The following is a 15,080-nucleotide window of genomic DNA, read 5'->3' on the forward strand; positions in this document are numbered from 1 at the left end:
TGTAAAAACAGTTACTTTGACTCCGCATCACCTTTCGCAATTTATTACTTGCAGCGGAAAAGCTTTGAATTTTTGGGGGAGTCTGCAAAAGTATCAAGTATTTCAAATTTATTTGATGGCTTTAAAGGATTTCTGTTCTTAATCCTGATGATCACTTATAGTATGAACGCTATTGTGTAGCAAAACCTGCTTATTTTATGTTCGTATTCAGTTTTATTTATAACTGCTTTCAGGTCTCGAGAGTATTTTGTAATAACTGTCCAGCATGTTCACACACAGCACACACATAAACTAAATAATTTGTCAGTCACTGGCATTTTAAAAACCATATTTAATTAGTTTGATTAGTTTTAGCAATGGGACTTGCACTGTATGAAGTTTTCATCATGCAATCCATCATCATACCATGCAAGTTCTTTAAAATTTCACTGAAATGTCACAGTTTCTGGAAAATACTTGACTATATGACACCTCTCTTGTATGTGTTATGCATGTGTAATTACTTTTTTTTAGCATGTGAGTATAAGTTTTGATAAATTCCAAGTAAATACCTTGCTTTTCAACTGTTATTCCTTTTATGTAACTCTAGAAAGGTTTGTCTTTTACAAATTTTACCTTTGGCATAATTAATATTGGAAAGCGTTTAAACATATTCAAACTTATAAAAAAATCTTGAAATTTTGATAATGTCAACTTTAACCTTATGGTAATTCCTTGAAAGGAAACAATCAAATAAGATAGTTCTGAAAATTGAATGTATTTTTACCCATTATTACTTGAACAGTGAATGGAAAAGGATAATAAACTTTCTGGCTTTGTTGCTTTGAGGCTAAAGAGCTTCGAATGAGTTTGACTTGAATTGAATACTTTCAAAGTTCCAAAAACTAGATGCTGGACTAGAAAATCACAGTAGCACACACACAAAAAGTAAGTTTGTTTTTGCTACCTTACAATGGCTTAACTGATTTGACCTTTCGAGTTTCTAAACCCTACAAGACTACAGCTCACTGCCTTTATCTGCAGTTGGTGTTCCCCTAATAGGCCATCCCTGCTCTGTTACAAGTGATAGCAGGCAGGGATATCAGTGGGCACTTGGGCCCTTGTGCAGATCTCTTATATCAGGGTTTTATTACCCCTTCCGCTGTAGTTGTGAAAGACAGTGTGTGTTTTACCCAAAGGTGTTTAAATTGTGGATTTTTAAATTCTGTGCAAGTGAGGCACGAAAAGTGAGTGATGTGTAAGTGTTCCATTTTCCAGTAGTATTTACTGGGGAGGAAAAAGAATAAAGCATTTTTTGTATCTTTGTATGAGAAATCCACAGAAAAGGCAAAATCATTGTAAAACAAATTGTCTAAACCAATGGAATAAAAGTTTGGGTTCTTCTGTACCCTTGTTATTTTGATAGAGCTATTGTTTACACACTGTTCTTCTACAAACAACTTGTCAAACGTTTGCAACTTTAAACCCGTAAGATAATTGTACACCAATACAAAATAAGTCCTCCTTTCCAAAAAAAGAAAACTCAATCCCCAACAACAACCTCCCCCCTAACTTGTTGTATTACTACTCCACAGGAAACTGTTGCGCTGAAAGGAAGAATTAACTGGTCTTTTAACTTCAGCCTTTTATTGTGAGAGGGAAGATCACAGAAGTGTTACCATGGGGAGAACAGCAGCTAAAGGTAAGGCCTGGTAGCTTTTATCCAAGACGAAAGAAAATAGGGAACCTGGTAAATTCTCTTTTCGAAGGTGATAGGTTATTACTTGACAATTACTGTACTGTTAGATTAAAGGGGAAAGGTTACGGTGTGTATTGAACACAGGCAAGTTAAACTTCACATTGTTTTAGAGTAAGTGTGCTAAATTTGGTTTATCCTGGAGTTCTATACAAGTTCAATCAAAGCAGTTTTGTCCTGTGACAGCATTGAAGCCATTATACTACACCAAAACTGAAGAACCTGTCTAAGTATAATATTAAATAAAATGTGCTGCTTTATTCTGTAACTGCACACAGTTTAACAGGAGGGTAACTAAGTAGTACAAGGAATCAGATTTTACCACAACAAATGGCATTAGCAGCTGTCTTCCACAAGCTCTTGAAGATGAAATTAATCCACAAATGCACAGTGTACTACGAAGGCTGTGTCACATCTGCAGAAGTTAATTGTCCGTAAAGGGCTAAAATAAAGAGTGAGACTTAAAAAGTAACAAGGGTGTTTGGGTTGGTGAAACAAAGAGAATGTAAAGAAAGATCCACTGTCTGAAACCGGGTTGCTGCTGCTTTTCAAAGCTTTCAGATGGGCAGTCTTCCCCCATAAAATGCTGCTAACACTTTTGTGCTTCTCTTGAACTTTCTGCCTTCAGCCCAGGCTGGTTTATGTGCTTGTGCACTCCCTTGGTAAATAATTGTCTTTTGCCTACAGATTTTCTGTAATGGCAGGAGTCATCCATTTAATTGTTGCACCAAGAGTTTATGGAGGAAGTCTGTTCCCTTCTCTTGTATGTTTTCTTCATGCCTGTTGTCTAAACATACTAAAAGAGACACCCTGTTCCGTGCAGATAAGAATCCCACTAGGGAAGCACAAAAAGAAAGGAAAGGAGACATTTCATACTCACTTTGTCTTGACATCCTAAACTGTGTGTGCTGAGGCTTGGTGAAGGGTAGCTGAAAGTTGCTGACAACCCTGTGTAGTAAGAAGTGAAGAAAGCTACTTCTTGAGCAATGTAAGTCTTGGGTTTGCCTTAGTAAGCTTCATCTGAAGGTAACTGCATGGCATGGGAAGAGCAAATGTTTCTGTTACCCAAAGGTTTTTCACGTCCATCAGGAAGAGACAAGAGATTTCTTTGAACGAAGTCATCTCCTGATGTGTTTTGAATTTGTGACAGGGTTTGACGACTTTAAGGTGGCAAAGAAAGAGCTGCAGAAATTTCAAAAGCATGACTGGGAATTGCTTTATTCCCACATTGAAGGGAAAACAAACAGCAAGTCTTCTAGGATGGTATATTGTGCCTCCTCATGTAGCACACCATTCTGTGGTAAAAACTAATACTGTTGACAAAGGTGATGCTTGCTCAGCATGCAGACAAAGCAGTCATCTTGTTTGTTGAACGTTTAACTCTTCCCAGAAAAAAAGTGTTGTGGATTTTTAAAGCATCTTGGAGGAGATGCTGCAGTTCAACTTTGGAGTTTGTAAGAGTAACTACACACTGGTCACCAGGATTGTCTTTGCCAGACCTTATATTCTAAAGGGGTCTTTTCTGATTGTAACATTTTTTTCTTGTCGCATTCACTTGCCAGTCAAGACAGCTTTGTCTGGTTTCTTCCTTGTCTCTCATGTCTTGGATGATAGATGTGGTTGCTCTTGCCTGTCTTCTGTTGAGTAATCTTATCAGCAGAAGAATTCTGTGGTTGCAGATAGGGTGGAAGTAATGTAAACATATGAAGTTTTGAATCGGTAAGCAGAAAGCACTAGGTTACATAATCTACTCTAATCTTGTTTTGTATCTCCTGCTTTAGTTTATGAAGTGTGCTGTAGAAAAACTTAGTTGGTGAATGATAAAATATGCTGCTTTTGTAATTTTGTTTTTATGGTGTGTTCTGACCTTGCTACGTAGGAGAAAACAATCTTTTACAGGTTGTTGAAAATAAGTATTTAGCCTATATGTGTAATAGGCTAAGTGGGTATATATACTTGCATAGTGAATATATAAGCTCTCTATATACTTAAATGTATTACTATATTTTTAACGCTTTTCTTTGAACATGATATCCTATTCTTTGTTGCTGTTAAGAGAGCTGAGTAGCATGTGATTACGTCCACAGCAGCAGAGTTTTACTTTAATTCATCAATTTTGACAAAAAGATCTAAAACATATTGTGTTTTACAATGGAAAGTAAACTCAAACTTGTCTCTTTAAAAATGGACTTTATGAAGAGAGAATCCTAGATAATGATTTTTTTTTTTTTTGTCACTGCAAGCTTCGTTACTCTACAATTAAGAAGTCTCTTCTGTCTCTAACATAAAAATAAAGTTCCCATTTTCAAGTTTGCTTTTCAGCTTCGAGGGAATTAATCCTTGAACGTGGCTATGTGAAGTAGATGAAAAGAAAATATTCTTTGTTTCTGCGAAAGTATCTTTTCTAACCTTATTTTTGAGGTTTGTCCTCAGAGTTTGACCAAACTGAGGGTCATATGCTGAGGGAGTCATCTTCCTCTGCGTGGTGATTTGACATAATAGTCTTCCATGTCTTAATTTTGTTTTCAGTGACCCTTGTAAAGTAAAGTTACTATAACTTAGGGTATCGAAATGTCAAATGTAGATTCGTGCACATAAAAAAAAACACCAAACCAAACAAAAAAGAACCCACACATGTATTTCATGTTTATGAAATTTAATTTTAATCTTATTTTCTTTAATGTTGCTTTTAAAAATAAACCATAAATTCTTATCTGCCTTGACTGCTGCCATTGGAAGAGACACACCAGACCAAGGCATCAATAGCAACTGTGAAGTATAGACTGAGAGAATTCTGAGGTGGTAGTAGATACAGGATATCTCATGTGAAAACAGTATAGTAGTTCTTACTGTTACAGTAGCTTTTTATCTCCTTAGACAAAACACTCCAGCTTTTAGTGATCTTCCTGACACTGAGAGCTAGAATGCGTAAAAACAAGGGGAGTAAACAATCTTTGTTTTATTCAGACTTATTTTTGGATGCTTCTGCATGTGCTGCTTGAGTTTTACTTGGGTGTTTTAAAGAACAGATTCTTTGTCATCAAAAACAAGTGACAGTGCTTTGGGTTTATTATGAATGAAGAAGCCTCCACCTCAAATGAAATAGGTATTTAAACTGCTATTGAGGAATCAATTTCTTCTCAATAATGTCTTCATCTCTTCTTATTCTCATAGTTTTCTAATGGCTGATGATGAGAAGAATGTATTGGCGAGAGTGCTTCATTTCAGCATTCATATTTGCTGTAATATTTGTGAGACAGGCAGTAAACCTAACTGGTACAGGAAATAAGTAGTTTGGGTGGTGGTTCTCAGCAAGAAATCATCTGGTGTCCAGGCTGCAGTTTTTCACATTCCTTCACCTATTCTTGATATCTCTCATCATGAAAGGCTGTAATTTTGTTTGAAATCTGGCACTGTTGGGTAGATGCTCTTTCATGACTTTGTCCTTTCAAGCTTTGGGTGTTTGCAGGAAGCCATTATTTGTTGTCTTTTTCAGTAAGTCTCTTATGTGGGACTGTGTTGGATTTCCTTTTCAGAAATATGTGGATTGGGAAGTTATCTACTCTGTAAGCCACCAGCATGATGTCTGTGACAGTGTCATGACTGTTTTTTGGAAGACCAGACTAACTGAGCTTGTAATGCACAACAAAGGCTCTGCTGGTGATTGTCACTGCTCAGTAGAAAACTAGCTGGATTCTGATAAATCCCAAAGAATCTGGATGGAATATACTTTGATCTGTAGGTGGGAGGTGAATGTTATCCTTGCCATTGCTACTGGACTGGTTTTGCCTCTGTCCCTTTTCATGTTCCCGCTGGTAGTTGTCTTGACATAGGATGTCCACTTGTGTAGGTTAAAGCCCTACTCCTGAGGAAGTACTGGGGTTACTCCTCTGTGGGCGCCATCCAGAAGCATTTCAGCAGGGATCTCTGAAGCTGACCTCCGTAAGGATTTTTCTTTAGAACTTGTCAAATGCTTTCAGTGATGTAGAAAATTCTTCAAAGCAATTTTTTTCCAAAAGAATGAGTGTGTTAAGTCAAGAAAGTAGGCTAAGTAAAGGAGTAAACATTGCATTTTCTTTTCTTTCCAAAGGGTCTTGGGTACTTCCGTTACCTGCTTTAGGAGAAAGAGGTGATGCATCTGCACATGTTTTGAGCAAGTATGTAGCTGTATGTTTTGTGGGACTGTGGAGTCTGAGTTATTCTTGGAAGGTGTCTCAGCCCTGAGTGCACTAATAGGCTTTAGTGGCCATGCCAAACCTCACACAGGGCCTCTCCCCACCCTGACCAGTCCAGGACCCCATGTCAGCCCCCCAGGGCTGTCAGCCCCTGCCTTACTGAGGCCTCAGCAGGGTCGGTCTCCAGCTCCCCACAGCCCTGCCTGGCCCTGGGCACCATGAGGCCGGGCCCACCCATGGGCCCATGTCCCTGCCTGGCCTCAGCCCCGGTGGGGTTCCCAGGGCTGGGGCTGCTCCCAGTGCCCCCTTGGTTGCTCCTGGCTGGGGCAGTGTGATGGCCCAGGCTGGGGAGGTCCTGCTTGGCTGCCCCTGAGGGGTTCCTGGCCTGTGCTATGCCCTGGGTGAAGGAGCACCACATCCTACCTCACACAGGGCCAGGGGGATGGCTTATCCCCTCCTCACTTACCCACAGGGGACTTTGGGATTGATGACAGAAGATTGTCACAATTCAGCTCTTGCTGTATATGTGTCCTGGCTTTGTTAAAAACAAGTTTCTCTTTTAGTGAATTTGCCTGTCAGCTAAAGCTGTCATATTAGCTGCATTTTCCTGGAGAACCAGATACATGTTTTGTTAAACATAGGAATGGAATGCGAGGTTATTGATAAGAATGGATGGACGTCTCGCAAGAGGGACAGTGAGAAACAGGTGACCACAAAACTGACCAACAGAGGATAACATTCCATTCACATGAATACTTCATATAAAAGTGGGAGATCATGAGGATCTTGTCCCCTTTTTCTTATGGCCGACATTAGGAGAGGACCTTGCTGGTCGTCCCTGCGAACTGAGGCCTAGTGAGAGACTGAATCCAGCTCCGGTTGGCTGCAGAGTCCAATCCAGGACTTTGAGTGCTGGCTCTGCAGTTGCTGAGACTTACAAGATTGGTTTTGTATATTTTGTATTATTTTCTCTATTCTTATTAGTAGCATTAGTAAAACATTTTTAATTTTTCCAACTCTCTTCTCTCTGTCCTTCTTTCCCTCCCGATTGTCTGTCCTTAGTGGGAAGGGTGGAGCGGGGGGGCTGAAGGGGGAAGTGGGGGGAGAGGGGGTTAGCAATATATCTGCCACGGTTTTATTGTCACCCTGCAATCAAAACCTTGACAATATGGTGGTTCCTCAATAAATAAATAATGAAAGAAGTCATTGCTCGTCAGTACTCTGTTTCAAGAAGAGCCTTTCTTAGAGAAAATATAGAAGAGAAACGCTATCAGGGCTTAATCTTTGCTGCAGAACAACTCGTATCTCAAGTGTTTCTGATCACCAAATGCCTCTTGCTCTAGGTTAGGAGTATTTTTATTTCAAATGTAAGCTGTTCAATAGCTAAAGACTTAAGTGCAAGTGGATACAGTAAGCAGCTACTAATACAGTCTTTTGGTACAAAGGAGTCATCCCTTCAGCAGTTTGGGCTAACTGGGATGGCCAGAGGCACGACCTGAGACACCTTCTCAGAGCAGCAGCCCCATTACTTGTGCTGAGCCATTTGCAAACCAAGAGAGTTATTTAGCCATGCAGAGACTGATAACGTTTTAAAACTGAAAATGTGTTTGCATTTCATTTGCCAGCTCAGTGTCATATGTGAATTGTGCTTGAATTTCACCCTGCTAGTGTCAAAAGCAAGTCACAAAACCAACACATTTTTTAAAGACCGAAAGGAGCAGGGGGAACTGACTCCTTTTGTCTTCTCTATTCTAGCTTTCCAATACCCCTCTGTGTCTCATATATACTGAAATCTAGCAAAAATTAAATGACAAACTTCTCTGTGTGTGTGTAGATACAAATGGTAGAGAAGTTAGATTATTCTGAATATTGTTTTTGTTTTTTCTAATAACTGAAATGTGCACTGAGATAGCTGCTTGCATTTTCAGGATTCAGGAATTTGAATGTAGAATGAAATCTTTAACTCAGAAATACGCTTTTAAGGTGGTTTTCCTTTTTCTTGTTTGTTGGTTCATAGTGGTCTAAACAAGATTTTAAAAGCTATCTGGTGATCTTGAGGATCTCAAATTGCATGTAGGTTGAGTAAAGCTCTTTGTGGAGCTAATACAATATTTTCTATAATTAGATTTATTCTGGTAATTTTTTGTGAAGCAGTCAAAAGCTCTGCTTTTTCATGCTGTACTTCTCAATATATTTTGAAAGAAAATTAGTGCAATGATTAAATTTATAGTGCAAATACCTTTTTTGGTTATGCTCTGAAATGAATAAAGGAAAGTCAATCTTTGGAAGAAGGCATTCTGTTTTATTTGAAAGCATGCTGTGTTATGCTGGGCATCGTTATGATGTGAATATTACATTTATTATGTAATGGAATCTTGTCTTTTAGATTCAAAGAATATTAAAAAAGAGAAAGATGGAAAGAATCAGCAGGCAAACAACCCGTCTTTAAAAAGTGGTAGGTATTGCAGCTATCAGGTTATTTAGTTAAGGTACCCTAAAAGCATGTATTCAGATTGTACTGTCTCCTGAGGCTTTTTTGCAGTCTCTTTGGCTATTACTGCTGGGTAGTTAAAAACATACCATTGCTTTTGTCTAACTCTGTATGTTTTGGTATAGGAAATGATGGTTGAAACTGCTTGACTTGAACCTGATAGTTGTAAGAGCTAAAACAGGTACTCTTTGTATAAATAATCAAAGACACTGTGTAAACGTGTTTTGTTTTTTTTGTTTTAAGATCATTTACTGGTTTGTCTGTTCTTCTGATTGTGTTTTATATTTCCCAGTTTCATACGTTTTCTGCCCTGTTTGTCTTCTGTTCCCTTAATTTGTTTGCTGTTGTAAAAGAAAGGCTTTTCAGTTTTATAGCCTGAGCTTTTAGTATTGCTAATGGGATTAAATTGCCTGAGATTCTAATTTTGCTTAATCTGTTTTCAAATAATGTTTGTGTTTATAATAAACTGTGGAAATGACATGCTTGCCAGAAATGATCCAGCTTCTTATCAAACCTCTGCTATCTAGTAGGCAGCCTCTTACTATCCTCAACAATTGCCACAGGGCAGCATATACATGGGTTTTCTGGCAATTTAGCCTTTGTGAGGTGCAGCGAGAGGGCAGCAGCATCCTTACCTACACTTAGTATGTTCAGGTTGCTTGAATTTGGGGCAGTAAGAAATGTCACGAATACTATTGACTAAAGTAGAAAATCTTCTCAGGAGTACTTAGTTAATTTTCGATAGGATATCCCTAGGTTACTTAAACTCTTGGTCTGCTTACATTTCTGTGCCCTCTGACTCCTAATAGATGGTCTGGTTCAGAGCTTTGCTTGGCTATCAACGGAGATGTTCCTTACAAGTAGTGTAGTCACTGAGCGAACATGCTGAGATACTATTAATAACATGTTAATTGGGTAGTTGAGGTGATGATGACTTTGCGTACAAGATACGATACCGTTACCACCAGCCATACTACAGACTTCTGCTGTTATATTTGCCCAATTTAATTTTTCCATTTCTTGGAATCCTAGCAGTCATCTTTCTTATTCTTCCCTGTTCCTCTGAGACAGGAGAGGAAGTGTATTTGTGTCTTATTTTCCCTCTTCTGGAGTGCAAGAGGAGCTCCAGTCAAACTGGCCTCAGCATGTCTGTGTTTTAAAATCATGTCTGACATGACAGACGGAGCCCCATAAGACACCCCCTACCAGCAAAGTGTGCTTCTCATATGGAGATAAGATAACCATATTTCATGACTCACTGGAGAATGTCTCTGCCTCCTTCTGCAGTAGAGAGCAAAGTGTTGAAAAAGCTTTGTGAAGAAGCAGTGCTAAACAGGCAAGCCTCATTCTGTCATCTGTGTTTTTCCACTTGAGACTATGCTATTAATCTACTGTCTGAGCACTGAATTTACTCATGAAATCCAGACTCAGCTCTGCCAAACACCTAGAGAGGAGTGCCTTGCTCAAGATCATGCAAAATCTCTGGTTTTCTATGGATGAGATGGTAATTTTTATCCTGTGTTCTTGCTTGTTAGTAGCAAGGAAGAAGAGAGAACCTCCTAGTGCCAGATGAAGAAAGATGCCTTACGATGCTTTGGGCTAACATCCAGGAAATCTCCAGAGTTTTCAGGGGGATGTGTGATAGGAAAAGTTGAAGAGGAGGAGAGAGACAGAGGTGTGAGAGGAACAGGTGAAAAAATAAAGTAGGTGGGGAAAGACAGGAGGAGGAGAAAAATTCTAATTGAATTATTGCAACATACAGAGGAGGTACAAGGTATAAAGCAGGATATGAAATATGTTACACTCAATCTACTATGTTTGCAAGAGTATGTAAACCAAAATTAAAGAGAAACATCATCTTTGATGAAGAGAGGTGGTGGGATGAAGACTAGAAAAGATGAATCTGTGTCAGAAGTCCTAAATGTCTGCCAAGGGAACCTGGTGATGAGATGAGAAGACATTAGTTGCTCTGTCTGCTTAAACAGTGTTTAGGCTGTGGTGATACTGTATTAAACTAGCCTAAATAAACCAGAACCTTAAACTCTACCTATATACAGGTGACACTTAGATAATAGTTTTAATCTTCCGTTTAAATTTTGTAAGATTTTGACTTAAACTAAACTGAAGCATTATGTACAGTAGAAGACAGGGAGCACTTCAGCAAACTCGGTGTTCACATATTCGTGGGAGCAGATGGGACGTCTCCAAGGGTGCTGAGGTAGTTGACTGATGTCACTGTGAGACCTCTCTCACATTTTGGAGAGATCACAGTGATTGGGGAAGTTTCACGATGGCTGGAAAAGAACAAACAGTATGCTCAGTGTCAAGAAGGACAAGAAGGGAGCACCTGGGGAGTTACAGGCTGGCCTGCCTGACCTTGGTCTTCAGGAAGACTATGGAGAAAATCCTCCTGGAAGCCATTTCCAAGTGAGTAAAGGGCAACAATTTGGTTAGTAACAGCTGAGATGGGTTTGCCAAGTGTGAACCATGCGTGACTGATTGCCGTTTGTGATAACTCATTCTGTAAACAAGGGGAGAGCAGTGGATGTTGTTTGTTTCGACATTAGTAAGTGGATGGAAAGTTGACTGAACTGCCAGACACAAAGGTTTTTGACCAGCAGCACAAAGTCCTCCTGGCAGCTGGTGGCTAGTGGCATTTCTCAGAGATCACTGTTAGTCCTGATGCTGTTTTATGCCTTACTGATAGGCAGGGATGACTGGACAGAACACACTGTGTGCTGGTTTGTGGTCAACATTTAACTGGGAGGAGTATCTGGTAGGCTGGAAGGCAGGGCTACTCTTCAGTTGGACCTCCCATGCTAGAGGAACTGGCTGACAGAAAGCCTGTAAGATGCAAAAGCGAATGGGGAGTCCCGCAGCCAGGCAGAGGGGAGCCGTGGCGCAGGCCAGTGGGGAGCTGGCTGCCTGGAAAGCGATTTGGCAGGAAAGGCCCCTGTTGTGTTAGGCAGCGAGCTGAGCATGGGCCAGCAGTGTGCTCTTGTGGTGAAAGACGTCAACTGCACACTGTAAGCAGCAGGCTGAGAGAAGGGGTTTGCTGATTTTGGGTATTGTGAGACCATATCTGGAGTACTGTGTTCAATTCGGAGCTCCCCAGAGCAAGGAGGACGCTGCTATACTGGAGCGAGCTGGCTTGCAGTCCTCCAAGAAAAATGAAGGAGCCGAAGTGCAAGATGTAAGCAGAAAACTGGTACTCAAACAAGAAAAATGATTTCTTCAGCCAAAAGAAGAGAAAGCTTATGGAAGATCATCTTGCTGTCTTCAATTACTTGACAGGTGGCTGTAGAGGGAACAGAGACAGGGTCCTCTCACAGGTGTGGTGGAAGGATGAGAAGCAACGTATTGTCTGGAGCACAAGAAATTCCTGCTTGATGGAAGGAAAAAAGTCTTTACATTGAGGGTGATGGGACCCTGGCGTAGCAGGAGGTTCAGCTAGAGGCCTCCTGAGGACCCTTTCAGCTTGAGTTATTTTGTGATTGACAGGCTTGACAAGAAGAGATAAGGTATTGATACAGCACTGGAGAGAACATCAAGGGTTGTTGACCCATGGGTTATTGCCAGTAATGCAAGCAACTATGGCATAAACTTCTTTCTTCCATTTTTCCATTAGTCAGGCTGTTTGCCCATGCTGATTGTCTTGGATCACTGTTTTAAAGTCTCACTCCTGTATTGATTACAAACTGTTGATTTTTTTTACAAAAGGTCCTAGTTACCTTCTGGTGTGGCTTGTGTTTTGTTTTGGGTTTTTTTTTGTTTCTTGTTTCTATTATATGCTGGTTTGTTCTTCTGTGTAAAAAAAAAACTACCTTTCTCTCTCTAGTTTTCACTTTGCTGGTCGATTATGAAGTTGTGCTTGTTGCATAATGGATTTTTCTTAAGCTGTTCAATTCAGCCTGCAGGTTTGAGTGGGAAGAGAAATGCATGTTAAATCATTTAGTGTGAGCTAGTTTTCTTAAGGATTTATATTTCTCAGAAGTCGCATGTTTTCAGGGGCTTTAGAATTAGAAATACATATAAAACAACTGCTTCTTTACCTGTGCTCACTGAGAGTACAGAGAAGCTTTTAGTGTAGAGATTTTTTTTCAATGTGGTTATCTTCCTGACATGCATCTTACATCTTGCAAACATACATTCATCTTCTATTTCTATGACTGCAGTAATTAAGTGATAACTAGTACCATCTCCTAGAGCGTAGCTTTAATTTAATACAGCGTATCTTCACAGGTGGAGAGGTTCTAATTTAAACTTCAGGTCATTTCTGCTTGATGAAAGATATTTTGATAGCCAGGATTTAAAGCAAAGAGCCAGGTAATATTTTCCTCTTGGCTTTATCTGCAGTGGGCTGCTTGTGTTACATTACATGTCTTTCTAGTGAATGTTCCCTGGAAAAAAAAAAACCAAACAAAACTGTTTGTTTCCCTGTGTACTTTTGGGTCACACCACCAAATTTACAGTGCTATTATAACAATTGAGATAATTTGGTAAGTGCTGGTATATGGAGATAAGTTTTTTCAGAGGAGGTGAACAGGGACTTTTCCCAGTGGAAGGTGCTCTCTCTGAAGTGTCTACATTTACACAGTCCTTAACACAGCGAGGCTCTGATTCACAGTTACAGCTTTTACATCATGTTAGATCTGAGAAAGCTGGGATGTAGCCAACATTTTCTTTTTGCTAGGTTTAATTTTATTGAATTTGGTACTTTAAAGTTTATTAAGGTAAATTCTGATTAAAAGGTTGTGGGGTTGTTTGTTTGTTTTTGATTTGTTTTTTCGGGTTTTTTTTTTTTGGTAAATCAGAAGTCACCCTGAAGTGGCTACTTTATTATTAGATTTGAAGGAGAATTCTTATAGGATGAAACTTTGCTAGCAGTTCATCATATTTAGTTTTTGCAGCCTCCTTGGCCTGTCAATGAACAGAGTAACAAATCTGGAGGCTACTTCCTGAAGAAAGCTCTGAAGAGCCGTTTCCTGAGCATACATTCCTGAAATACAAACATCTAACGTATGCTTAAGTTAACGTACCCTGCCTTTTGTGAGTAATACAAAATCGATGTAACTGTTTAAATGTGTGAATAAAATTTTCATTCCAAAATAGGCGGGCTTCCAAGATGCTGTATGGAAATGTCTTCCTTACCAGCCTACATACAGTCTAGACCACCAAATTAACATCTTGTGGGATTTTACTGACTTGTTAAGTAGTTGACAACTGTATGCCCTCTGCTGAGACAGGGTACAAATCACACAGACCCTTTGGAGTTTGTTATGCTGAAGAAATAGGATCTCCGCAGCCCAAGGGGGCAGTTCTCTTCTGAGAACTGTATATTTTCAACAAAATTCTGTGCTGATGCCGGCAGACTCCAGGTTGGAGCCACCTCATGTCCTTCAGAGAAGCCGTATTCGCGTGCTGGAAGATGCTGCCACCTTCTGGTTGTTTCTTTGCTTTTCTTCTCTCCTGAAAATTGCAGAGATGTGTTTAACTGTGCTCAGTGGCATTTTTGGAAGAATTACTGATAAATCTGGTGCAGTGTCTGTCGCTACCACGGATTTTGCTATAGGCCATGTGAGCGGCTGTTGCTGAGCCACTTGGTGGCATCACTGCATCATTTTGGGGTTCATTGGTGATTTACTCTTCAGCAACATCAGAACAATGCCAGCTGCCCAAACAAGAAAAATAAGCAAAAGATCTCACTCTAGAAAATTTAGAAACAAAAACATCAGCTGTGCCATTGTAGTTTTCCCTCTTGTGCTTTATATTAATTTAAGTAATGCTTGCTTATATCTTTAATGTTGGTATTTCATACTGTTCCATTCATGCAAAGCAACACTGATTAAATCAAATGCAGAATACACTCTCTCATGCATACAAACAATGCCAAAGTTAACATGGGAAAAAATACCACCATGCTGTTGCTGAACATCGCCACAATATTTACTCTACAAAGATAAACCTTTATCAGACTTCAGATTAAAAAAGGTGAAGATGCAGTTGGAAGGCTGTGCCAATCCTTTTGCTTTCTAGTGGAGGGATAGTGTTCTCAACATACATTTTAACAGAATCTACGTGTCTGTGTTTTTCAACATATACCATCTCAGTACTCTTATGAGACTGTCATATCAGTCCTGCTGTTAGGGGAACTGAGATACCGAAAGGCTAATGTGATTTGTGCAAGGATGGTTGGGAGGTCCTTATGCAGAGAATTGAATGTATATTTCCTGACTTGTATCTTTTTATGTGGAGCACAAAAAAACCCCAATAATTTTGGGGAGGTTTATGTTGATTTTACATATTGTGTGATTTCCCCTATAAATTAATGGTACTCTCAAAGCTCCTTGGAGGATTTTGTGTTTTTTTCAAAGGTGGAGTTTTTATATTAGGTAATTGTGTTCTTGGGAAAAAAAAAATCTATAAGATAGTTGTTTTCTTTTTTTTTTTCTGTTCCTCTCTTTTCCCAATCCCCTTTTAAGTTCCCTTTAAAAACTCCTTTTTTTTTTTTTTTTTTATGTCTTCTTTATATCTTTCTTATGTCTTCCAGAACAGTTTAATTGGGATGATTATCTGAAAGAGACTGAATCAGTAGCTGCCCCCCTACATTGTTTCAGACAGGTATGCCAGATACTATTTTGCAAGTGTGTGTGTGTATGTATACATGTTACAGTGTGAT

The 15,080-nt window shown here is 39.5% G+C and overlaps 1 protein-coding gene across 12 annotated transcripts in view; it reads left to right on the plus strand.

Annotated features, from left to right (window-relative positions):
• SCML2 (Scm polycomb group protein like 2) overlaps window positions 1-15,080 on the plus strand; it is a 76,542-nt gene that overhangs the window by 14,075 nt on the left and 47,387 nt on the right. For 5 of the 12 annotated variants that reach the window (XM_071812604.1, XM_065861942.2, XM_065861967.2 and 2 more), the window contains 3 exons: window positions 1,575-1,681; window positions 8,297-8,365; window positions 14,952-15,022. In XM_071812604.1, coding sequence (XP_071668705.1) covers window positions 1,660-1,681; window positions 8,297-8,365; window positions 14,952-15,022 — 162 coding nt within the window. In that variant the 5' untranslated portion in view covers window positions 1,575-1,659. Of the gene's footprint in view, window positions 1-1,574; window positions 1,682-2,637; window positions 2,724-5,825; window positions 5,893-8,296; window positions 8,366-12,643; window positions 12,728-14,951; window positions 15,023-15,080 lie in introns of those variants that run through there. The other 7 variants (XM_071812613.1, XM_071812619.1, XM_071812626.1 and 4 more) reach the window with 7 other exon arrangements.

The sequence above is a fragment of the Patagioenas fasciata genome, chromosome 1, assembly GCF_037038585.1.
Source record: "Patagioenas fasciata isolate bPatFas1 chromosome 1, bPatFas1.hap1, whole genome shotgun sequence".
NCBI classification, from domain to species: Eukaryota; Metazoa; Chordata; class Aves; order Columbiformes; family Columbidae; genus Patagioenas; species Patagioenas fasciata.